Raw genomic sequence first — 24835 nt, forward strand, 5'->3', positions numbered from 1 at the left:
GTAGCTGTGCAGAGCTTTCTTTAAGGGGAATAGTGACTTGTTTAAGAAAATGAGAAAATTCTTTCTGTATAAAAGCAAATTGGATAATACCAATGCAGGGATGTCACCAGGAAGAGCAATGACTTGTCCACTGTCGGAATGAAGAAAGTAGTTTGTTAGTGATTTTCACCAGCTGGGTAGGTGTGAAAAATTCCTCTGTGTGTGGCTGCTAATCCTAATTGATTTCATGTTAGAGCAAAGCTGAAGTTGTTAAACAGTTTTACGCCACTAATTAGAACATAGGGAAAAGCTCATTATGTGTGGGCAGCACAGGGGGTGACGGATCGGTGTGGATGCTTGCTCTCCGTTGTCAAGGGCAGAGCGGTGTGGTGACAAGAGCTGTTGCCACCATCACAACAACACTTTATGGATCTGCTGCCTTCTGGCAAAGCTGCCAGCGATGGCAAGTGGCAGTGTCCTCATTATTCCTGCGCCCTTCATATTGATCAAGGAGGAGGTCTCCATTCAGACTGACACCTCATTACCATAAGATTAATGGCCTGCTCACTACATTTTGTACTGTGTGATCTGTTGAGATGGGAAAGAAGCTGCTTAATACGATGCCCTTTCTGAAATGTCACTCTAATCTTTTATTAGTTTAAGGAGTGGTGCAAAATGGGATTAGCATGGAGCTTGATGGGAAAAGATTAGGTTGACTGAGAAAAACTGCAGCTAAAGAATGTCAAAAAGGGCCTCTAAATAGATGAAAAGACTTGTTTTCCTTAAGGGCTGAGGAAGGGGGAGGAAACCTGCTTCTCTGCTTCTCTCCTTACAATCATAGGATTTAAGGGTAGAAGGTGTGAGTGGATCTGGTTTGACCTCCCTGTATATCCTGTTTGACTTTTAGCTAAGGCGTAAGCTCTGTTTGGCTAAGACAAGACTTCCAGCTTGGCACTGAGTTTTGACAGGAAAATACCAAATAATGGAAATTCCCCCATTTCCTTTAGTAGCTTGGACAATGGTCAATCATTTCCATTATTCAGGCATTGGCCATAATTTCTAATACCTTCTGGATGTTTTAGAGGCTTTCTCCAGGGAAATTAAAGTCCTTTTATACCTGGTACTGGGTCCCGTAAGTTTATCTGTACTTTTAATTGCGTTGTCTCCTAACTTGCATTTTGATTAAATGAATAGCTGATTCAGTGTGATGCATTTTATCTAAACCTTAAGAATTTGAGGAATTCTTTTCTGCAACTTCTACAATTTTTCATTTTTTTATTAAAAATAAGGTTACTAGCAGAACCTGAAACATTCAAATCTTAGCCTCACCATTGGTAAAACAGTTTGCCTTCTCTGTCACGTACTCCTTGCTGTCTTGTTTAGATGCCTCATTTAAATCTCAATCTCAGCAGAAGTGGACTGTTTGTCTTTGAGAAGCGCTGTTGAGACTACTAGATTAATTTTCACGGGCAATATCAGGCACTGCTATCCTCCAAAGGGGTCCACTTCTCGGAATAGATGAGCAGTGCTTTGGCTCTTGTTTTTCCTCAGAAGAGTCTGCCAAAAGAGGAGGAGGCCTTAAAATACTGCCTGGCAGGAACTGTGCCAGCTACAGCTGCAGGAAATCTATAACTGACCTGGTCCTGTTGTGACTGAGATGGTTTGCTGGCTAATTCAGGTACGCCCGTGATGGGATGTGGGAAGTCATTGGCAAGCCACATGATCTGCAATTCTTCATCATGGTCTCCCTGATAAGAATTATTAATAGTACTTAAGAACAGTAAAATTAGCAAAGTACTTGGCTAATACAGGTGATACCCTGTAGGGATAAGATAAAACCTGTTGTCAGACAGGTCTGGAAGCCAGCAGCGAGTAAGGCATACTTGGTGGTAGTTCTCAGTAGTATTCAGCGGAAGGGTGCTGGAAGGATGAAGTACGCAATGGGTTACATCGCAAAACTCTCCCCCAGCCCCTCAGCATACGGCCAGGGTGAAGGTTTGTACCAGACACGTGGTGTGTGCGCTCCGAACTTACTGTTGTAGCGTATTCTGCAGGGGGCCTCACTTTGCAAAACTGTTCTAGAGATTGAGGGCAGGGATGTGTGGCATAATAGCGGATTGCAGGCATGCCGGGAAGGAGCAGTTCATTTTATCTGCTCTGTGAAGGCAGGTTGTCTCTGGCTATTGGAGTGGACCCGTTGCTCCTTTGAGCATATTTAAGTAGAACTGCAGTACAAAGTTAGTCTGGAAAAGCCCGAGATTAACTCGCTGTACATTCAGATTTGCTTTACATGTATTCATTCCTATGGTATGTTTGGACAGAAAGGTTAAAGTTGACATTGGACTTTTCTTTCATTCTAGTCAGATAAAGGTCAGCAAATGTCCAATGGAAAAGACTACCTAAAATACCTTGTCATTTATCATCAAGTTAGAAAGAAATACAAGTTAATGCATGAATATGCAATGATTGAACTCGCCCTTTTAAAAGAAAAGCTGACTGGTCTGTTATTGGAACTCCTCACTTGTAAGCTGCAGAATAATGGTTTCCTGGATGTCATAGTAAACATCTTAAAGAAGATCCATTTCTGAAGTAGGATTCCTATTTGTTGTTTCTTTTATTCTATTTAATTTTTCTATAGATGCACAAATGAGAACAGAAATCTGTTTCTGAGTGCTTTATTGGCCTCCTGGTTTCTGCACCGGTGAGAGTTACTCTTCCATGCCATGACAGTACTTAGTACTAAGCCAACAGTGAGTTCTTGAAATAAAGTAAATCTTTTACACAGATACCCTACCTTAATTTAAAGATACCGACTGATGAAGAATGTGCTGCTTTTATTTACCACCATGCTCCAATTGTTAAAAGTTTGAATTAACAGAGAGCCTGTAGTTCTGTAGTTTCAGCATTCAGCCATTGATACTGGTATCTGTTTAACTGTATTCTATAGGGCGAGCTCCTCTTTTCAGTCTTTTTTCCTACATCCATTCCTTGAACCAGAGATAAGACCTTACTTGTAATTTTTTTTTTCTGATAGGTTTTATGCTACTACACAGTCATATTGATTTGGATGCTAAATTAATCCTTCCTAATAGAAATGAAAAATAGAAATTTGACACAAACTACTGATGTAATTCCCTCCAGAGTTCCCAGATTGCCATGTTGCATACAGACTGTCATATCTGATAAAGAGCAAGATGCAGACATCATTGGTGTAAAATCATATGTTTTCATGCAGGCTTCCTGACAGCAGTGAAAAAGGAGGCAGTTAGGAAAACGTAAGAATTATGTTTTCTGCAGAGCCTACACCCAAATTACATTATAATTCCTTTTAAAAGTATCCTTGCGTAATCTGTTTTCAAAAATGCTACATCATTAAAAATATTTCTTATGGATTGTATCATGCACTGCTCATGGTCTGGCTAACTCTTACATAGCATAGATGGATGTTCTTGTGGTTAAAGCAAAAGGCCTGAAATACGGGAGCTTAAATTCTTACTGTATCTGCCTCATATGGGATGACTGTGGGATGACAAATTATATCTGGTTCTCTGTGCAGAAGAAGTACAGAAATGCACAAAAAACTAGAAAAAGTGTTTTAGATATGTGCTGTGGGTCTCTGGAGGGCGAGGTTCCTTCTCCCTTCTCCCTCCAGGCTGTGGAGCAGCACAAGGCTCTTACCCCAGCAGCATCTGCAAACTCCCCGTGCCGTTCCACATCATTCAGCCTCTGCCCATGGCGTCTGGAGCCCGGGGAGCAGCCCGGGTGGCCACCAGCACTCATTGTCCAACAACAGGTCCCTGGCCATGCTCCAAAGAACTGAACTTGGTAGTACTCAAGGATTTTGGGACTCTACTCAGATTTTATAGACTCCTCCGCCTTTCTGGTGCTAAGGTTGAACAGTTGCTTTGGTGATGGAAGAATTTCCACACCTTCCAAAGATGTGGGAGACGGGCTTTTTGTGCAATCGCCTCTCTTTAGCTGCAATTGCTTATCTGCAAAAAAGCCTGGGAGGCTTCACCATTAATTCACTGCCTTCTAGGGAGGAATGTGCTGGAGGAGTGAAAGCATTAATTGTTCTTAACGTCATTATTAGAGCTTGTCAAACTCAGTTTTTACCAAAAGTCTCTTTGCAGAGCTCACTGCATGACTGGTCCTTTCCTTCCCAATACCTTCATAGTCTGCAGCTTGTGCTGTGCCTGTCCCTGGTGGGATTCCTGTTTGATACTTCTGGATGGTTCTCTAAATAGACTGTTTTTCAGAGATTTCTGTGAGGCATCGCTGAGCTCTTAACAATTCTGTGTATCTGCAATTCATTTTATTCTCTCTATCACACACACTTATTTTTTCAGGTACTCCTTAGGGATTTTGCATCAAATATAATGAAAGAAACCAGTATTAATCTCTGACCTGCACAATAAAAGTTGTAGAATTTGAATGTACTTATACATCTTGCATGAGCCAAGGCAAAGGACAGATGAATTATTTTTTGCCTTTATAAAGGGCTCTGGTGTATTTGAATGGGACAAAAGAGACAAGTGTGTGAGTTCTTGTCAAACTACAAACATTGCATTTCCCTAGTTTTTCCTGGATTTCTGTGTAGTAGGACAGTGAAAATGTAAGGCCAAGACCTTAAAATGTCATCTAACTTTTATCATTAGGTTCAGAATCAAATATTTGCTTTCATGAAATTCAGAAACTTTCTTCTGCTGCGATGAAGCTTGAGAAGGGTAAAGTTTTGTCCTTCAGGCTGCCTGAGGACTTAGCAGGCAAAATCTTGTTAAGATGAATTAATTTCTTTTCTTTGTAAATCTCTTCAGTATCTCTTGCAAGAATGACAGTTTCTCATCTCTCCTCTCTCTCCTCGCCTCCGCCTAGCTCATTCTTTTCAGTGTAATATCTGAGTACCCAGAAACACTGTGCTGCAGATCCACAGCTTTATTTCTAACCTTACACATATGTGTAGGGCGTTTCAGAGTAAGATGTTTTATCAGAAGGCGGCAAAACCTTTCACAAAGCAAGTCGGCGATGGCATGTCTGTGTACCAGGTACGGGAAGTTAGAAGTAGGTCATCTAAAGCCACTTGCCCTGTAGTAGTGACAGAAATCAAAGTTACATTCTCTGAGTCCCAAGTCACCTTCTTCAAGGCCCAAAATCTGGGGCTACCGGACTAAGTTGCACTCAAATGTCCCTGGTCAACAGAGGCCAGGCTGCGCCAGTACACACGGGTGCTGCCAGCGTGCACAGGCTGCTGACTTGCCCAAAGACCCGTGACTGAGGCAGGGGCACGCTTGGCTTTGTCTCCTCAGCACTCACCACTGAACTGTGGAGAACTTACGCCACAGTCTGTGAAGGCAATAAACTCGGTAGCTGCTCCTCTGCCACAAAGGGTTTCATGCCATTTTAACTAATGCTTTGAATTAACTTGTATTATGACCACTTGAAGTCAAAGCAGAGATGTTATTTATATCCTTTTGATTAGGAATGTGGCCATCTACATCACCTTTATCACCAGTTTTTAACTGCAGACCCAAATCAACTTCAAACAGGTGGCAGACGACAGTCCTACTCCTCCCAAATCACTCTTTAAGCAGACTGTGCTGGCTTTAATGCATAGACAACATATAAGCAAATTGTCAGTAGTCTGTGTATTTTGTTAAGCAAATTGATTTGATGTTATTTTCTGAAACAAACACCCATAAGCTGGTCTGTGCCTTGTTACTTTAGTCCCTGCATACCTGTCCTCTGCACAGCTCCACCTGTATCTCCCGGCAGCCACTCTCAGCTGACGGGGACAGGAGGGAAGCCGGAGCAGATATGCTGTGTCCATCCCTGCCGGTTGCTTTTGCTGATCAGCAGTCTTTTAGGAAGAGCTATGCAAAACAGAGGACTGCAACATACACATGTACATACAACTTCAGTACAATAACATTATAATGCTGATTTCTTTCAGCACAGAATAATAATAAAAATGTAATGAAGTCAGCAAGATGCCAGTATTAATCCCAAGAAGAAACGAGAGGTGATGAGATAGGGATAGCTCATAACTAAACAAAAGGAGGGGGAACACACCCAAAACACACCCAAAATGAATCAATGTGTTAAAATACCCAGAGTTCAGCCTCTAGTTAGAGTCTCACTTCACAGCATACTGGCCCCGCGCAGCTCCTCTCTCTCCTGACTGTATTGGACACTTCAGAGGATTACGCCTAAAGATGGAAAGCAAATCCTTCACAGTTGTGACATTTTACTTTGCAGTGGAGAGCACTGACCATTCAAAAGTATTTTCAAGAGCATCAAGAAGGAGGATGTTTGCTCTTGGAAGCTTGCTGAGCTCTAGAAGTAGCTCAGCGCCTTGCAGGTACTTGCTGGTTTTCATGTTCGAAGTAGTCTTGGATGTATGTAAAAATGAATGGTGAAGCCAAAAGTTGTTCTCTATAGTGATTTGACTATGACTAAAAATAACATAGCTCTATCATCAAAAGAAAATTGCTGCTGAAAATGCAGAAACCTACATTATAAAGAAGGTTTTCCCCTGTTTGTTGAAGTTAGTAGCTGGGTTGAGTTTTAGCCAGTTCAGTTCAAGCCTTAAAACTGCCCAGCCAAACCAAAAGTAATTGTGAAATAAGAACTATTTCTTTCACCCCAGCAGATAACCTGATTTAGTCATTAGTTGGTCCATAACATGGCCTCACTGTTTCTTCTATGACCAGGTGACCCGCCTAGTGGATGAGGGAAAGGCAGTGGATGTGGTCTACTTGGACTTCAGTAAGGCCTTTGACACTGTCTCCCACAGCATTCTCCTAGAGAAGCTGGCGGCTCACGGCCTAGACAGGTACACTCTTCGCTGGGTAAAAAACTGGCTGGACAGCCGAGCCCAGAGAGTTGTGGTGAACGGAGTTAAATCCAGTTGGCGGCCGGTCACGAGCGGTGTTCCCCAGGGTTCAGTTTTGGGGCCGGTCCTGTTCAATATCTTCATCAATGATCTGGACGAGGGGATCGAGTGCACCCTCAGTAAGTTTGCAGACGACACCAAGTTGGGCGGGAGTGTTGATCTGCTGGAGGGTAGGAAGGCTCTGCAGAGGGACCTGGACAGGCTGGATCGATGGGCCGAGGCCAACTGTATGAGATTCAACAAGGCCAAGTGCCGGGTCCTGCACTTCGGCCGCAACAACCCCAGGCAACGCTACAGGCTTGGGGAAGAGTGGCTGGAAAGCTGCCCAGAGGAAAAGGACCTGGGGGTACTGGTTGACAGCCGGCTGAACATGAGCCGGCAGTGTGCTCAGGTGGCCAAGAAGGCCAACGGCATCCTGGCCTGTATCAGAAATAGTGTGGCCAGCAGGAGCAGGGAGGTGATCGTGCCCCTGTACTCGGCACTGGTGAGGCCGCACCTCGAATCCTGTGTTCAGTTTTGGGCCCCTCACTACAAGAAGGACATGGAGGTGCTGGAGCGCGTCCAGAGGAGGGCAACGAAGCTGGTGAAGGGCCTGGAGCACAAGTCTTATGAGGAGCGGCTGAGGGAACTGGGGTTGTTTAGTCTGGAGAAGAGGAGGCTGAGGGGAGACCTCATCGCGCTCTACAACTACCTGAAAGGAGGGTGTAGTGAGGTGGGGGTTGGTCTCTTCTCCCAAGTAACTAGCGATAGGACAAGAGGAAATGGCCTCAAGTTGCGCCAAGGGAGGTTTAGATTGAACATTAGGAAAAATTTCTTTACTGAAAGAGTGGTCAGGCCTTGGAACAGGCTGCCCAGGGAAGTGGTGGAGTCACCATCCCTGGAGGTATTTAAAAGACGTGTAGATGAGGCCCTTAGGGACATGGTGTAGTGGGCATGGTGGTGTTGGGTTGACGGTTGGACTCGATGATCTTAGAGGTCTTTTCCAACCTGTATGATTCTATGATTCTATGATTCTATGATTCTAGTGAGGGCATCAGTGAAACCATGACAGTGGTCCTGGCAACTCCTGAGCCCTCATAAATTAGTGCCGATGTTAGTCCACCTTCTGAGCAGTCAGTTTAGTTTCCGCATGATGGAAACACGGTCTTGTACTGAACTCTGTTTCCAGCGAGTAACCATGTATTTAGTATGCAAATGTATTTTAAAAGGTATTTTCTTGCGATAGCACAGGTCTTTGGTCCAGTATTATGTTGCCAAAGTTGGTTAATACTGATTACATCAGAGGAAGGTTGAAGTATTCTCGTAATAGACAATGATGGAATAAACCTAATGATAGTCAAAATGACTTTATAAACTTCCTGTGCACTAATGACTGGCTCATGTCTTGAATTGTGAGGTTTTTGCCTTGCAACAAAATGTGGCAAGCTAATACAACATGTTTTTTTTCTGCCTGTAAATTTCTTGTAAACATGAGGACTAACACAAAGTTCAAATGTGTACAATGTGTGATAGATTTATATCCGGTTTACACCAAGCGCCAGGCTCTGGATTCAATCGACAGAGTCTCTGTTAGAAGAGGTGCCTGCAGAACTGGCGCTGCGGGTGATCACGGAGGTGCAGCATGGTCCTGTGCACAATTATTTCAGTGCTTCTTCCCAGTATAGAAATGTGACCCACAGCTCTGCGTTTGCCAGCATGCCCCAGTGCTGCTGGAAAAGGTGCCTATGGCAGCTGCTATTTTGGTTGTCAAATAGCGATTGTTGTCAAATAGGATTTTGTTTATTTTTGTAGAACTAAAGGCATACAACTGTGGGTATGTTGCCACAGATGAGGTGGAAACAATTTCATTTCCTGACCATGTATCAGGTTTCGAAATAGACACAGCTTTTTTTTTTCTTGGGGCTTAGCCTCCAATTTCAGCTAAAACCCATCATTCTCTGTCTGTCATTCTAATTGGAAGCACTTTTAATTGTATTCTGCTGCTAACTGCCAGATACCTTCATATTTTCCAGAACTGAAAAGGGGATAGATGGCGTAAAGTATTCCCCCAAATGAAATGAGCCTGTGAAGACACTTGATGGATTTCCTCATCAGAACCTGAGATTTGATATCCAGTTGAATGGCAGAGCTGTTTTCAATAATGTTTGATCCCAGCGCTTAAAAGCGACCCGAGCACCCTGGTTTGTTCCGAGTCCTGGCGGCGCGGGGGGGCTGTGCCGCTGCACGTCCCGGTGTGTGCCACACAACTGTGCCCGTACAGCACGCCTCTGCGCTGGGGAGGACGTGGCACTCGGTGCTGTCACTGGCTCTGCCGCTGTGCCAGGGCCTGCCTTCCTCTGTGCTGTTTGCAGTGTCATTTTTTTTAAGGATAACTGATTTAATGAGTCCCAATAGCATTGCAGAATCTGTATGTGATTGTTTTTACACTCTGCATTTACTGGGTTTGTTATTTTATATGATGCGTGTTACAGTAAAGATACCGAGATGCAATAGCTCATTGCACCGCAATACGCTGTGTGCTATGATGTGCAAACTTGTTCTGGTGGAGTAAAATGGGAAGGCAGCGACACTGATGGGTCATTCAGGAGAGGCCCTGGACTTGCAGAGTTCCTTCAAGCTATTTTTACTGCCATTATGCTTGCGTTTAACAAATTCTCAGTTAGCAGAATGAAGCATTCAGCTCTGCAGAGACATGCTGATACTGTAGGAGACCGGTGCAGGCTTCAGCTCCCCAACAGTGCGGCTGGAGGAAGGTGTCAGACCTCTTGCCCATGTCAGGGACACTGTGAGGATTCATTGCAGACAAGGAGTGCTTACCCTGGCCATGAATCTGACCCTTTTATGAATAATCTAGGGAAAGGGGTCAGGAGTGTGTTAATTGCATGTTGCAGGGTATAAAAAAGGTCCTTGCTTTTCCCTTAGACGGTCTGTAATACAATAACTTTCGCTGTTGGCAGGGGTGCTGCAGGAATTGAATTATGACTGGAAATTAGATATGCATAGCCTGGCCAAACGATCATTAAGGGAGATATGGTAATCAGCTGCCAGTGTTTAAGGGCTGTAAACACCAAGAAGGGAAAGATGGTTTATTTGGGTGGTCTACAGAGTTGTAAGTAGGAGAAAAGGTATAAAACCAAGCAAATGAAAATGGAGGTATCAAGGAAAAAAAATCTTAATGTCGAGTGCTCTCAGCCTAGAAGACCTAACGCTCGAGTCATGTGAAACAGAATTGAACATAACAAAAGAGAATATATTTTAAGCTGAAAGTGAACTTGAGTGCTTTAATATATCTCTTTCACCTCTTATTTCCCTAGCCTTGTGTTTCATTAGCATTTTTCATACTTTTTTCTCAACATGTGGTTTCCATTTGGTTTCTGAAGATGATAGTGCTTGAAGTGATGTGTTATTGTAGAGGTAGCACAAACACTACTCCAATTATGATTTTGCCTTTGTTGCCATGGAGAAGTTTAAATCTATTTTAGGCCAAAGGACTGATTATAACTGGAACTAAGGGCAGGAGGTAACTGTAGCTTTGAAAGGTGAAAAACCATCACCACTGATTGCTGAAGTCAGCCCGGCACAGCATGAGTTTCACAGCTCCCAAATCGCTAACATCTCAATGTGGTTCCCTGCAGTTCTCACCTTGTGTTTCTTGATTTCGGTACCTCTTCTCAGGTGCCTGCTCTTCCCGTGTGTTGCAAGCTCCTTAAGCTCTTCTGGACATGTATTTCTGCTTATTCCCTTCTACTCTGAATGTTTTCAAAGATTATCTAAGTTCAGTGTTCCCCATGGCCTTCACTCCCGAGTCACTTACCATCCTTGTGTTTGCTTTGTTCTGCGCTTCAAATGAGGCATGTCCCCATTAAGACAGAGGTCAGGAAAATCTGGAGACTGTAGCTAATGAATTGATGTCCTCATTTGCATAATTGATGGTTCTATATTCCTCAGTGACATGGTTTGCTGTGATACTTAAAGCTATTTTTGTTTTTGACTTCTCTGCCCTGCTGTTCTCTGCTGTCTACACTAAAGGTATATTACATGTCAATGAAAAAAACTAACCCCAAAGCCCAAATTTTACAAGTTCAAATTGAATGCTTTAATCCTTTAATGCATTTCTGTTCACTGGCATATTTACAGTGGCTCAGCTCTAAACCTCTCATGGGTATTAGAGCAAGGGGAGTCAGTGTTTATAACATCTGTGTGTGCTTGGGGCTGGAATCGAGGGGAAAGAAAATACAGGAGGGAGAAGAGAAATAGATCAAAAATGAGAGTGGAAGTCAGTTCTTTCATATACTACCTGGGGTTTTGTGTTTAATACACATCCCTTTCCCTTCATTTCTTTGTATTCTGGAGTCTAAGGCCCCGGCAGAGGCCGTGTCCATGGCCTGTGTGCAGTGCCCTGTGCAGTGGGTCCATTGGCTCATCTTGCTGGAATTGCTCTGACAGATGAGGCCAGCTCCCTGCGATATGAAATTTTAATGATTCTTTTATAGAGCCCTCTATAGTGGCCTCCCTTCCCTGTGAGGGCAGCTCCGAGCTTTCCACGTGGGCACAGAGGGAACAGAAGGTGCTGGACCCAGCGGCCTTCTCATGAGCTTTGAAAGCTGGGGTCTCCTCACATGCCCAGTATTTTCTTCTTTTTTTTTTTTGGCTAAATCTGATCAGATGCCATGGCCAGCTCTCAGTGAGGGTAACCTTGATGAAAGCAATGTAATGGATTGTGCAAGACATGTAACCTGGGCTATGAAAAGACGAGTGTAATGGAGAAGAGAAAGGTGAGGGGTGCTGCTGGTGGGGGAGCAGCAAGTGTGTCCCCTTCGCTGGGAGGCAGGGCATGTGGGATGGCAGCTACTGCACCTCGGCACCCGGCGGGTCCCGGGGCAGCCGGCTCCGCCTGGGATCTGTTCACTGCACTGCTGATCTAGAGAAATCCTCCTGCCAACCCTCAGCATCTGGCCGTGCGTTACTTCCTCTCCCTCAGGATACCTACTTCAGGGGACCAGAAGTGATTACACTTGGAAGGGAACTGAAACGGTTTCTCAGCATCAGGTCTGTAACAAGATGCAAGTGAGGGTCCTGTGGAGACTGCGAGTACAGCCTGTGAAACGGCTGACGAGATGGGCCCCCACCGGACTGCTCATTGCAGTTCCTGGGTCCTGAAGAATCTTTGTGTTACATAAAACTGGTCTTTTGGCTCCTTTTACTGCTTACTTTTTAGCAAGTTTAATTATTAAATTCCTGAAAATCCTTGCTTACACTTCAAATGTTTACACTCCAAACATAATTCCTCCCTTTTTCCAACAAGAATCTATTGTAAACGACATACTATGCAGTGGTGGTGGTGGCCCAGAATACTGCAGTTGGAAGTCGGCTAAAAATTCATGACTGTCTTGTTTAATAGCTGGGAAGAATCTCAAGAGCCGGGACTTGGTTTGTTGGTGCCCCCGAGAAAAGCAGTTGGCTCAGATCTAGCGGCCCCTTGGCTTCTTCCTTCAGTTCCTTTCCCCTCTCCCCTGCTTTGCTCAGACGTATCATCCCGATTTAACCGTAGGGCGTGAAAACCTTTGCAAAGGGGAAGGAGTCGGCTGATGCCAAGTCAGCTGTCAGGTGTCCGACGCGGCGGGCCGTTTCAGTACGCGCATTCTGAGCACCGAGCCAAACCCCCCGCCGCGGCGGCCTGCAGGAGCGGCCCTGACTCCGCGCCCGGAGCGAGCGGGTGCTGGGCGGTGGGCGAGGCTGCGGGAGCCCCTGCGCGGGGCGGCGCGGGGCGGGGCGGGGCGGGGGCAGGAAGGCGCAGGCCCCGCCGTGCTCGCACCGAGCCTCCGCGCCCGCCTCGCTCCCGTCCGCGAGCCGCCGTCGCCCTCTGCTGCCCGCCCGCCGCTCCCGCCGCCCGTCCCGCCCCTCCCGCCGCCGCCGCCGCCGCTCCAGCCCTCGGCGCGGGGCCTGGCGGAGCCCTGCCGTGTTCACGCCTCGGTGTTGCTGCCCTAATCCCCCGGCTGGGGTTGGCCGCGCCGCTGCCGGTGCCAGCCCGGCAGGTTTGAAGCTCGCGGCCCGCGCCCTCGGGCAGCGCCGCAGCGCGGGGCTGCTGCTGAAGTAGCAAATCCCTGCCTCCGAGGCAGGTACTTACATACCGCGGGCTGTTTCAGGAGGAAGGGCTCTGTAAGACCACCTGATCCCCAATAAGAATTCAATTAAGATTTTAATAAAACCCTTGCAGAGCGCTGGGTCAGGAAGAGGCCCCTTGAAAAAAAGCCGAGCACAGCAAGTTTGTGCTGCGAGCTGCGTTGCGATGCACTGTTCTGCGTCTGTGGCTTTCCTCCCTTCATCTCCAGCCAAGCCACTGTCTCCAACTGTCTCAGACGATTGCTGAGTCTCCTAAAGGCCCAGATACGTAAGAGGCTCTGAGGAGAGTTCATGTAGCGTTTCCTCACCGCTGGTTTCTCCCCCAATGTTGTCTCCATCTCTCTCAAAATCCAAAGGCATCTTAACGTCTTTCTGTCAGCAACAGCAATAAGTGCTTTAACACAAGCATCTCCTGGCTGGGGATTTTCTGCCATCCTGGCTGTCCACATTCAGCTTTTCTATCATGTGTTTGCATCTCCTCAAAAAGCAAATGACTCCTTTGCCTGTTTTGACTTTATCTGCTTTACAAATCTGCAGTGTTGGGTGATGGCTGTAAGTTACTTTGTTTCTCAAAGTCCCGGCACAGATTATTTAAATTCAGAGTTAAAAAGGGAAGCAGTCAGAACTGAGTAGTATTCATCCACGTGTACCTACCGACAGGGACCTCTCGCTCCCTTTCCAGCAAAAATACCAGCCCTGGGTATGCTGAAAGGCGTGCGCACCACGTGGGGCGGCTGCTTCCATCGCCAGGACACACAGACTTTTGTTTGCCTGTTAGTCAAGGCATAATCTGGAAAAAGCACATGCTGTGGAGGAGTAGGTGATTAATGCCTGTGAAATCCTGGCCCAGGGAAGAGCCAGCCCTGCCAGACGTGATAATGTTGTCCTCTGACAAATGGTTATAGCTTGGCCTTCTTCAGATAACGATGTAGTTTTGTGCGTTAGCTTCAGATATTGATCCCACCAGGGAAGGGTTCCCTGTCGTACAGCCATCCATCCCACCTCCTCAATGCTCAGCTGTCAGAGCCAGTGGCTTTTGGCTATACTTCTTCCTTTCATTGGCACTTCTGCATAGACTAACAATTACAAATATGCATTTCCATTTATCTTGCACCTTTCAGCTGGAAGTCTAAGTACTTTACCCATATGAATTAAGCATTGCAACACAACAGTTAGATATGCAAGGAGCACACAGGGATCACCCAGTCGGCGCATTGCCGTAACACAGCTGTTTCTTGTAATGTGGCAGATACTTAGCAGAATTCAAGAATATCTAAACAGAAAGTTTGGACCAGCTGTTTTCAAACCTATTTTGAGTTGTCAACCCATAAAGTAGTCTGCTAGAGGTGTGGGCCCCAGTACAGGGGACTCGGGTACAGCGATGATAGGCTGGCTTTTCTGAGGTGCAGGCACTACGTCACCTTTGGCAATGAGTCTAGCATAAGTCCTCAGCCACTTACCCCGGCCCACGCAACTCATTGCCCTTGCAGTGGCCCTGATATAACTGTATTTTGAGCCAGACAGTCTACTGGATCAACGGGATCTGGATTTTTGTACAATGTCAAGCCTTTATTTTTTTTCTTAAAAACACTTCAGACAGTACCATCAGCTCCAGGTTCTTGAGACCTCGCTCCCCGGGGTGCTCTCGCCATCCCGAGGATGGGCAGCAGCTGCAGCCCAGCCATTTTCCTGCAGGTCAAGGATGAGCAGTTCAGCCAGCAGAGCTTTCCCAGGAGCTGTTCTGTGGCGGAACTAACTTTCCTCATGTTTATGTAAAGCCACGCAGTAAAGATGCTGTCATCTTATAACCTGTGTAACCTTACGTAAACTTTTAAAGGCATATGTGTTCGTGATTCACCCCCAAAACCTGTGGGGACAGCAGCACTGTAGAGGCACGTTAGCTCAGTTCTGAAGCAGTGGTGTGCTCTTCTTAAACAAGCACGTCCTCAGAAATGCCTGCAGTGCTGACTTTCTGCCTGACATTGCTCATGTATAATTGGTTATGTCAGGTCTACTGTAAAACACTATGAAAATGAAACTTCTTCCAGGAATAACTGAATTCCGGTAATTTGGTAATTTCCAAGTCATGTAATTTGTTTCTGAAGTTGAGGTCCTATTTCCCTGCTACAATGCCCTTACAAATCAGTTATGCAGGACTGGGCGCTAAAGATGTCATCTAGGTTAAGAGGTGGACACATTTAAAAGGTGATTCATGCTCAGAGATGAGTCACTCCTTGAATGTGCCTGTTCCTCTCCACTGATAGTAAAGAAAATCTGGGTAAATAGCTCAGAGACATCTACATGGCAGCTTTACAAAACACCTGAAAGGAATCTGACCTATGACTTTATAACTTACTGATTGAGGATGCTGAGCTTATGGGCCATTTGAATGAGCAGCAACCCATTCTTAAAACTAACCTTTTACATTTTAATATGGCATTTATCACTTGTGCAGCAATCCCAAATCCAGATTGTTGGCTAAGCAGTATCTCAGAATGCCTAAATCCCACCGCTGGCAATTTCTGTCTTTATCCTTATGTAACAGAACCACCACCCAGCTAACGAGCCTGCCGGCAGGAGTTTGGAAAAGGGTGCTCTCAGGCCAAGCTTAAGATGTGTTGGCAACACTGTGCATGTGGGCAGTTTACATAGCCTACAGTCTAATTTCAGCTGTAACCGCTACTGCTATTAGGTTCTCATTATGCACTGGTGTTTGTATGCTTATGGAACAGAGGCTGTACCATTTAATTACATCTACAGCAGTGGAAATGTCCCATCACGTCTATAACTACCAGCCTAATTTGAAACCCTCTTTGCTCAAGAGCAAGTAATCCCACCCTTGCCCCTTCTTGCTTTTTGGAGTGCATGAAGCTATCGAGTTGTTTTAGAGAATTTCAACATGCAGCATGAAGGCTTGAGAGCTGAAGCTGCCCTGAAAATAAAAAATGACGGTGTGATGCAAATTGAATTGTACCACTGTATGTTTTAATTTCTGGGAGACTGAACTGAAGATGAAGGTGGAGACTGTATGTGGTGCAGATAGCAAAGAGCTGTTGAGTTATCTGACTCACTGCAGGCTTCATGCATTTGAAAAATCAGTGTTAAAAACACTTGAGCAATAAATACATGGTGCTTTTAATATCTTGTCTGCTCAGATGGCTACCTGCTCCCTGTCCCCCCCAAAATTCCTGCTTATTCTCCAGCCTCAATCTACACCTAAACGTTTCTCAAAGAGGAGTAGCAATTTGTCAGTTTTCCTTATGTTCAGGTAGGACAGTATCGTACTGAACAAAGCACCCCAGTCATTTATAAGCCAAAAACTCCTGAATTCCTTCTCTGGCTTTAAGGAACTCAGCCTGTCCTTTGCCCCAGCATGTAGTTACAAGATACTTCTGCGGTGAGGAAATGCTGGTTTCAGAGGCCCCTGCTGTCTCTTGCCCCAAACTGCAGTCCCTCCCTGCCCCTGTGAAATAATTTGAGTTTAAAGTAACCATACAGAAAGAAATCATTTCAGTGATCCGGCTTGCAACATGGGCACCAAGCAGTGTGACAGAGGGGCAGCAAGCTGTGGCTGAGAGCACAGAACAGAGGATTTTAAGTAATTTTGCCACCAAAGCCAATGATATATTGTGCCTGGGGAAACACAACTACAGTAGCTACTGCCCTGATTCGCTGTCCTTTCAAGTGTTGTGTATGTGCAGGTACTGCCTGCACAGGCATCAGCAATGTTTAAATTTGTACCTTGGAGGCTCACGCTAGAAGAAATGTCGAGAACGCGGTGACCGTAAAGGAGCGTGGAATGGGAGCTGTGCCTGGCAAGGTGTAATACTGGGAGATAGGATGTCACCGAAGCAGAGGCAGTTCGTTGTTAACGTCACCTTCTAATTCTCTTTTTTTCTTTTACTTTTAGTGTGGAAACAGTGAATGATGGGCAGTTTCATAGTGTGGAACTCATGATGCTGAATCAAACTCTGAACCTGGTGGTGGACAAGGGGACTCCCAAGAGCCTAGGAAAACTCCAGAAACAGTCTTCTGTCAGCCTCAACACACCCCTCTACATTGGAGGTATAGTGAGTTGCTCTGGACTTTGAAATTTTAACAAGTCTTTTCAGAAGCAAATCATCTTCCACCCCATGGAGAGGACTCTCCGGGGGGGGCGGGCGGGGAAATAGCAGTTTGCCTTTCCCCTCTGCCAGAGGTTGCTTCCCGGAACAGAGAGCCTGGAAACCACACCTCTGCTCTTCTGCTTCGTAGTCCATAGTCCACTAGCACTCCACGGCACGGCCAGCACACACTCGCACGCCAGACCGGGGAAGTTAACCTCAGCACAGCACAGGCAGGTCCTGTGCTACACAGCCATGGCAAGAGCAATCAGCTTGTCACTTCTAGAGCTTTCAGAACTGGCTGGCACCAAGACGTCGTGGTTGAAGAATACAATGGAAGTTTCACAAACAGTCACCGCGAAAAAGCAAATCAATAGTCAGTAGGCTTCAATATACCATAAATGAGCTGTATTTCTGCTGGAAATTTTATAGAGGTCTAAAAATTTTGGGGAAAAAAAAAGATTAAAACCTCCAAACCGTATTAACACAAAAGCTGACCAAGAACTTCGTGACTAATAGTTTTCTCATTGGAAACTGAAGCCAGAGCTTCAATACTAGAAAGATATTAGAATTGACCAAACTTCAGTTAAGAAGTTTTTTCACATTCGGTATTGAATTTTGGGGGAAGGAGGGGCCAAGTGGGGTGGGGAACAGATGCCCAGAATAACGAGTATCCCACTGATTAGGTGTCTGGACATGAGAGACAGAGTGAAGGCTGTGCTCTGCCCGATTGATCTGTTTTTGCCAGAACTGCCCCCAACTCTATTCTGGACTGAATGTTGAAATCTCTCCCTTTCGGTGACACACAGTTCTTGGATTTTCTACACAGCCTATTCTAAATACAAAAGTCAGCAGAACAATAATAGACTCAGAAAGACTTTGGGTTTTTTCTAACCAGCTCATTGAAGCCAATAGTAGAAACTCTTACCAATTTCACTTGGTGCTGGTCAAGCCTTTTGTAAATAATTCCTTTTAATAACACTTTTCTAAAAGAACTCTGAATATTGCCCTTGCAAATCAGAAGACTGGCTAATCTTGCTTTGTACAGAGCTGAACTTTTATAATTGGCTCCTATTAGGAATGTCACAGGCTATTAAAGGGCATTATGCATCAAAGATAATCTGCTGGTGAGGCCATCACAATTTCTCCCTCTAGCACAGCATAAAAGATACCAACCCCACAGCAATTTATACACAGGGAACTTGGGCTGTAATGACGTGGAAAAGTTTTGTTAACGGATGAGCATTCTCAAAAGGTACTTAAAAAATGCATTCACAGGACAAATCTGAGACTTAAAATGAAGGACTGTTGGATACCAGAAGCCATGGGCTCAGTGGAGACTTTTTCTATTGCCCATTAAAGTTCTTCTTGCTTCTTTCTAAACCCTCATCGTTCTGCGTGTGCCACCTCTCTGCATGTAGCGTTCCCATGGATGCCAGCTGCCCTTCCACTTCAGACTGTTTAGTTAAAGTAATTGATTAAATTACCCCAGAGCAATTGTTCCTAACCTATGCTAAGCTTTAAGGCAGACCTGAGCCTTCACGTGCCCAGAATTTTGTCCATCTCTCCAAGTACATCACCTGGTTTAGCAACTTTCCTCCTAACGCACGGTTAAACAAAGATGCTGTTCTGGTTTTAAGACCATCTTTAACAACGGAGTTACTTACGGATAGCAAATTCAGAGGCCTTACGCAGTTGAAAATGGACGCACTTGCCTATGCTAATGCAGCTATACAGCCCAAGCGGATGTCAGTGGGGAGGGCATGACACAACATCCAAAAGAATCCGCTGGCCATCTGAGCGTGTGAACTCCTCCAAGGGCTTGAACAAGATGGAGGGTGCTTGCCACAAAGACTTAGCCTGGTCCCCTGAAGTACTGTTCTCTGGCTCTAGAGTTCTCCTGCACTAGTTTCGATGGGGTGCACTCTTACCACTCCCTGTCTTAACGCTGTGATCTAGTAATGCCTAACTATCTTCTTGTGTCCCAGAGGCGGTAGCTACCTGCTGGCAAGTAGGTTCTTAAGCCTTTCAGAAGGATAATTGCTATTAAACTACAGACAGAAGGAGCATTGTCTAAGGACAAGAACACATGGCCATCGGCCAAAAAACCTGGTTGTTTTTTTTTCTTTGTCATATACTTCTTACATAAGCTTGGGCAAGTGGTTTTATTTTTGTTTCTTTCTATTTCCAGAATGAGGACAATGAGACTGTGCTATCTTACAAAGGTCCTATGCAAATTAATTCTTTAAAGATTATAAAGGGCTGTGACAAAAGAAATGTTAGCAATTATAATTTATGTACTATCATTGTAACTGTGAGTAAACCTTCCCTTTTTGTTTTTATCTGAAGGGATCCCGACCTCTACTGGATTATCTTCACTGCGCCAGGGTGCAGATAAGACCCCAAATGGTTTTCATGGATGTATTCACGATGTCCGCATCAATAACGAGCTGCAGGATTTCAAGGATTTACCACAGCAGTCGCTAGGAGTCCTTCCTGGCTGCAAATCCTGTAACATCTGCAAGCACGGTATTTGCCGGTCCCTAGAGAAAACAAGTGTGATTTGTGAATGTCACCCAGGCTGGACGGGCCCCCTGTGTGACCAGGAAATTGGAGACCCATGTCTCAACCACAAGTAAGCTCAAACGAAAGCTGATGGGAGGGTGGAAGCTTTACAGCTAATGCATATTTCACGTTTCATCTTGTAAAACCACATCTGACTATTTTTGGAGGTGCTGGGTTCCTACAGGCAGTTGTGAGTCAGCATCCATGGCAACTCTCAATTTCCACTTCTTGTTCTAATGTTGCTCACTCTCCAGATGAGCTCTTTGTCCTGGAGGAGCTAAGGTGTTAATACTGCAGGTTCTACTTTCAGCTGTGACTCTACACATTAAAATATGAGAACTCTGGTTAATGGGTATGGGTTACCTCTGAGGTGGTGAGCGCCTGCACTTACCCAGAGCAGAGCTACCTGTGAGCGGGAGGTACACGTTTTAGGGATATGCTCGCAGCAGCACTGGACCCAGTATTCAAACTCACTCCCTGAAGACCATTATGCACTGCAATGTGAACAGTTTCAAATTTCTCAAAGAGCTGACTTAAATATTACACTCTGAAACACCCCTTTAAAGTGCAAGTTTAAAGGATAGCATGGAGTTGCATGCAAAGGGAGCATGAGTGTAAAGCATTCACAGTTCAAAGGCTCAATAACCACATCTCCATCAGAAACACTGGATGAATAGCTTACTTATGGCAAGTACACAAGGAAACAGTCCAACGCAGACCAGCAGCCTGCATAGTTCAGTGCTGTTTCATAAGCAGATGGAAGTACTTTTGTTTTAGAAGCTACTTTGGTTGCGCTATCTGTGGAAGGGGCTTTTCACAAGCACATACTTTTGACAGGTAAATTGACACAGTGAATAATCACTCTCTTAAGGGCAGAAGTTTAACTTGGCAGAGGTACCATTTTAAACTTGCTTCTGGGTCTAATTCTGCAAAGTACTGAACCCTGGAAGGTGTTGAGAATCACCTGACAGTTTACGGACCAAAGGTATGAAGACCCAAGTGAAGAAACACTCGGAGGCCCAAATGTTTCCTTGAATTTCCAACATCCACATGAAACTCTTGAGGTTGGACAGAGAAAAATAAGGGAGTTCCAGATGTTTACGTGATGAGGGATTGTTTCTCTCATAATCTAAGGAGGGTGGTGCAATCACGAACGTAGTCCCCTTGCTAAGGAAAGTAGCTATGCATATTTTTAATGCTTGCATACGGTCCACCTTTCATTAAATCACTTCAGCCTTTTGGAGCTGTCTCCGTAAAGGCAAGCCCTTTGTGTTGAGGGCAGTACAGTGCCTGCCGGCAGGTGTCTGCTCCAGCACTCACAGATTGCTCTCAGTGCGGAAATGCAACTGTAAAGAACAGGTAGTTGATGGTAAGAAGAGTTACTATCCAAGCACACCTTTGGTTAGTGGGGCAGAAAATGCTGGCTTATATAGACTGTGGCTCCCTTTATTGCAGTATTTTGCATGTCTTGACCTGACTGAAACTGCTTTTATTATTTGTGCTTTTTAGTTCAAAGCTTAAAAACGAAAGGTACAAGGATTCAACATAAGCAGGGAACAATTTTGAAGTACCAAAAATAAAATAAATAAAAATAAGAGAAAGACGTGGGTTTATGTCAAGTAGGACCTGACATAGCAAAGGTTTATAAGCCCTGAGCAGTTTTTCCTTGGCTGGACAGCGTTGCTGTTGCTTCCTCTGCCCATTCCAAGTCTGTCCATGTCCCAGAAGTGGGGATGGTGTCAGAGAACCTGCGAAGGATCAACACCCCTCCCTGTGGTATTCCTCAGAAATACCAAAGCTCACTGCAAACCACATGAGCCAGGGAACCCTTCAACTACAACTGCCCGTGAACAAGTCTGTGCATAGCTTTTCCACAAGCACCTTCACTTATCACACTGTTTTTCATCACCTGATATTATTTGTAGAGTAATTCTGCTAAGGAAGCCTGGGCATGCAGCTTGATTGTTGGCACTTAGTTCTACATGCTGACGCTGTAAATGTGAGCTGTCTTGTGTGGATGCCGAGTGTTGGTCCATCCTCGTGGAGGAGCCTAATGTTTTTCAAAGACATCACTTAGGATCACAAATTCTAAATGTATTCTCTGAACGTTATCCAGTATTCACTGAAAACTCACAGTTTCTTCAGAGTGTTTGACACTGAACTGCTGTTTTTGGATTAGTATCCTGGAATTGAACGGGCAGAAATGCCAAAACCAAACATCCCTGGGAAAAGGAACTTTCGCGTCTAACACAGGCCAGCTCTAAATGCTTCTCTTTCCCCAGGTGTCTGCATGGTAAGTGCATGGTGGCCAATGTTGCTTACACCTGTAAGTGCATGGAGGGCTACACAGGCATGTACTGTGACAAGAAGAACAATTCCTCAAATCCCTGCAGGATTTTGAAATGCAACCACGGGCAGTGTAAAACTCCTGAGCATGGGGAACCCTACTGCGAATGCGATCCTAACTATAGTGGAGAACATTGTGACAGAGGTACGCTTGCCGCAGGGCCCAGATGCTGGTCTGCTGCATTTCTGTTTTACGCCTTTGTTTCTACCTCTCTTCCACGTGACTCGTATTTGGGGGTAAATGGCCAACAGTAGAAGATAAAGCTAAGTCAGACGCTGCAGAGCAATACAGGGAGGAGAAAAGAATCACACAACAGCTAGCTAGCTACTACCCAAACATCTGGAAAGGGGGACATCTGTAGCGAAGGGCTTTATTCTCTGTCTCCTGAATCCTCAAGGTTTGCCGCTCCCAGGACTCTGGTGGGATGTTTAATGTGCGGTTGTGCACATGGGTTGTTTAATGGGTTGTGCGGTTCACCCTCAGCAAACAGTGATCAGTTAGTTGCAGTGCTGGGAAAGGAGGTCTCACCCTGCGTGCCAGGGGCTTCTGTAGATGACGTGAGCAGGAACTGGAAGGCAGAGGTACTGCTCATCTGAAGGGGCAGCAGGGATTCTCAGCTTGCTCCCGCTGATGCCGCTGGGCGGGTTTCCTGGGGAATCCCACAGATCACGCTGGACTTTCCTACTGGGGCTGGGGCCCAGCTCTTCTGCCCTGACCTGAAAAGACTCACTGGAAACTCAGTGAGTTCTATCTTCATCCCTTCTGCCTTTTTTTGTTCCTGTACAGAAGGAAGGAGCTGGCTTGTATTATTTTTATTTAGGTTGTGCCTTTCCTGTGAGTGAACCACAGACTTTCCAAATTATACACATACACAGCCCCACCAAAATGTATCTGGCTGCTGCAAAGTGACTGCAGAACGGCACAGACATTTTCAGGTCTCCCAGATCGCTAATGTCATGCAGAGCAGGCTGACCTTTGATCCCGAGAAGTAGACATAGTAAAACTAATTCATATTTTGCAGGAGTGTTGCAGGATTCAACACTCAGCATTCATTAAAGCACTTCCAGAACTGCTGATCAAAGCCAGCAGGCCTGCTCGGCCTCTGCCTTGTGCCGGATATTACACATTTGTGTAACACAAGCTCTGTTTTGATGGCAGGTACAAAGCAGTAAAAGATTAAGGTCCTGCTCATGCCATCTGTTTGCCTGGAATATCATTACATGTACAGGGCTGTCTGCTGATGTTTGGGGAATATCTGGAAAAATAGTTACCACATTTTTTTTTCTCCTTTACATCTCTGTTGTCTTGCCAGAGAATCTCTGCCAAGGAGAGATAATTCGAGAAGTAGTCCGTAAGCAGCAGGGCTACACGTCGTGTGCCACTGCCTCCAAAGTACCCCGCCTGGAATGCCGCGGCGGCTGCGGCAACGGGCAGTGCTGCGTCCCTCTCCGGAGCAAAAGGCGGAAATACTTCTTCCAGTGCGTGGATGGCTCCACCTTCACGGAAGAACTGGAGAGACATGTGGAATGCGGCTGCTCAAAATGCTTATAAGCCATTCTCCAGTCTCTTGCCACTTTAATCGACTCAGAAGCGCTATCAAAACGGGACCTATTTACTTTCAGAGTGAAGAAGAAGAAAAAGAATTATTAAGTATATTGTAAAATAAACAAAAAATAGAACTTATTTTTATTATGGAAAGTGACTATTTTCATCTTTTATTATATAAAGTATCACACCAACTTTGGGTATATGTATCATATAGTGAGTTATTTTTACCATGAAACTTTTTTAACAGTTGTAAGAAAAAAAAATTCAAAAGTTAAAAGTTAAAAAAAAATATATAAAGAAAACATAGCCTAACAGGAGAAGTGTGGGGGTGACTTTATATGTATGCACAATGAACAAATGTAAAGGTGTTCCAAGGACCTGCCACAGAACTGATCCGGGCTGAAGAAATCTCCGAGGCTCTGGGTGGGTCTCCTAGGAGAGCGGATCCCCATGACTGACAGCCACCTCGCCTGCTCGGGCGCCCTGAGAAAGCCTCCCCCTCGGTCCCTCGCTCTGCCTAACACTGCCGACGCCGTTTTGTTCCTGTACAGTGGCTCCGCTTGCTGTTCTTGAACTGGTTCCCTATAGCACGTAGGCACTGCCGTAGCTTGAGGCTAACTACATTATTTGACTATTGTAATACTATAATACATTTTTTGCTGTGTATGTTGTATTTATCTGTGTTCACATTATATTCTTCAGCAACTGTATCTATAGAGCACAGGCAGCTTTATCCAAAAGAAGGGGACGAAGGGAAAGGAAGTGGGGAAATATATGTTGCTTTGGGAAATTTGGGGGCAAAATGTGAAATAAGTGCTAAGTAATGCCTAATAAATGACACAGTACTTTTGTGTAAACTCCTCAGCTATGTTATTTCCCACGTTTGTGCCTTCTTTGTCCCAGCCTTGAGCCCTTTTTTGTATATGAAATATAAGGAATGCACTGCTACATAGTTTGCCACACCTTGACACTTTAACTGCAAAGGTTGTAAGGAGCATGAAAATATTGCAGGTGCCAGAACGTACCTGCAACGTAATGGCTTTTACTCCCACCGTCACCTGAGCCATGGGTGTAAGCTGGGCTGTAGCTGCCTGCTCATCCACACTCTGGCACCGAGCAGTTGGCTGCTTGTCCACGGCTTTTGAAACGAGCAGAAGTTGCACTATATCCACGTGAAGGTATTCGGCCGACATTTGTCCAGCTCAGCAGCGCTCTCTTCTCTGCACGAGGGGAGACGTCACAGCTCCACCCCGTCCTGTTCTCGCACTTGGTGCAGAT

General features: G+C 45.3%; 1 protein-coding gene across 1 annotated transcript in view; it reads left to right on the forward strand.

The window, feature by feature from the left end:
* Positions 1-24421, forward strand: part of SLIT3 (slit guidance ligand 3) — a 533309-nt gene extending 508888 nt beyond the window's left edge. The window contains exons 33-36 of the mRNA XM_075164102.1: positions 16905-17059; positions 19447-19732; positions 21945-22153; positions 23322-24421. Coding sequence (XP_075020203.1) covers positions 16905-17059; positions 19447-19732; positions 21945-22153; positions 23322-23560 — 889 coding nt within the window. The 3' untranslated portion in view covers positions 23561-24421. The remainder of the gene's footprint in view (positions 1-16904; positions 17060-19446; positions 19733-21944; positions 22154-23321) is intronic.
* Positions 24422-24835: the final 414 nt, after the last annotated feature.

The sequence above is a fragment of the Calonectris borealis genome, chromosome 15 (genome assembly GCF_964195595.1).
Source record: "Calonectris borealis chromosome 15, bCalBor7.hap1.2, whole genome shotgun sequence".
NCBI lineage: Eukaryota > Metazoa > Chordata > Aves > Procellariiformes > Procellariidae > Calonectris > Calonectris borealis.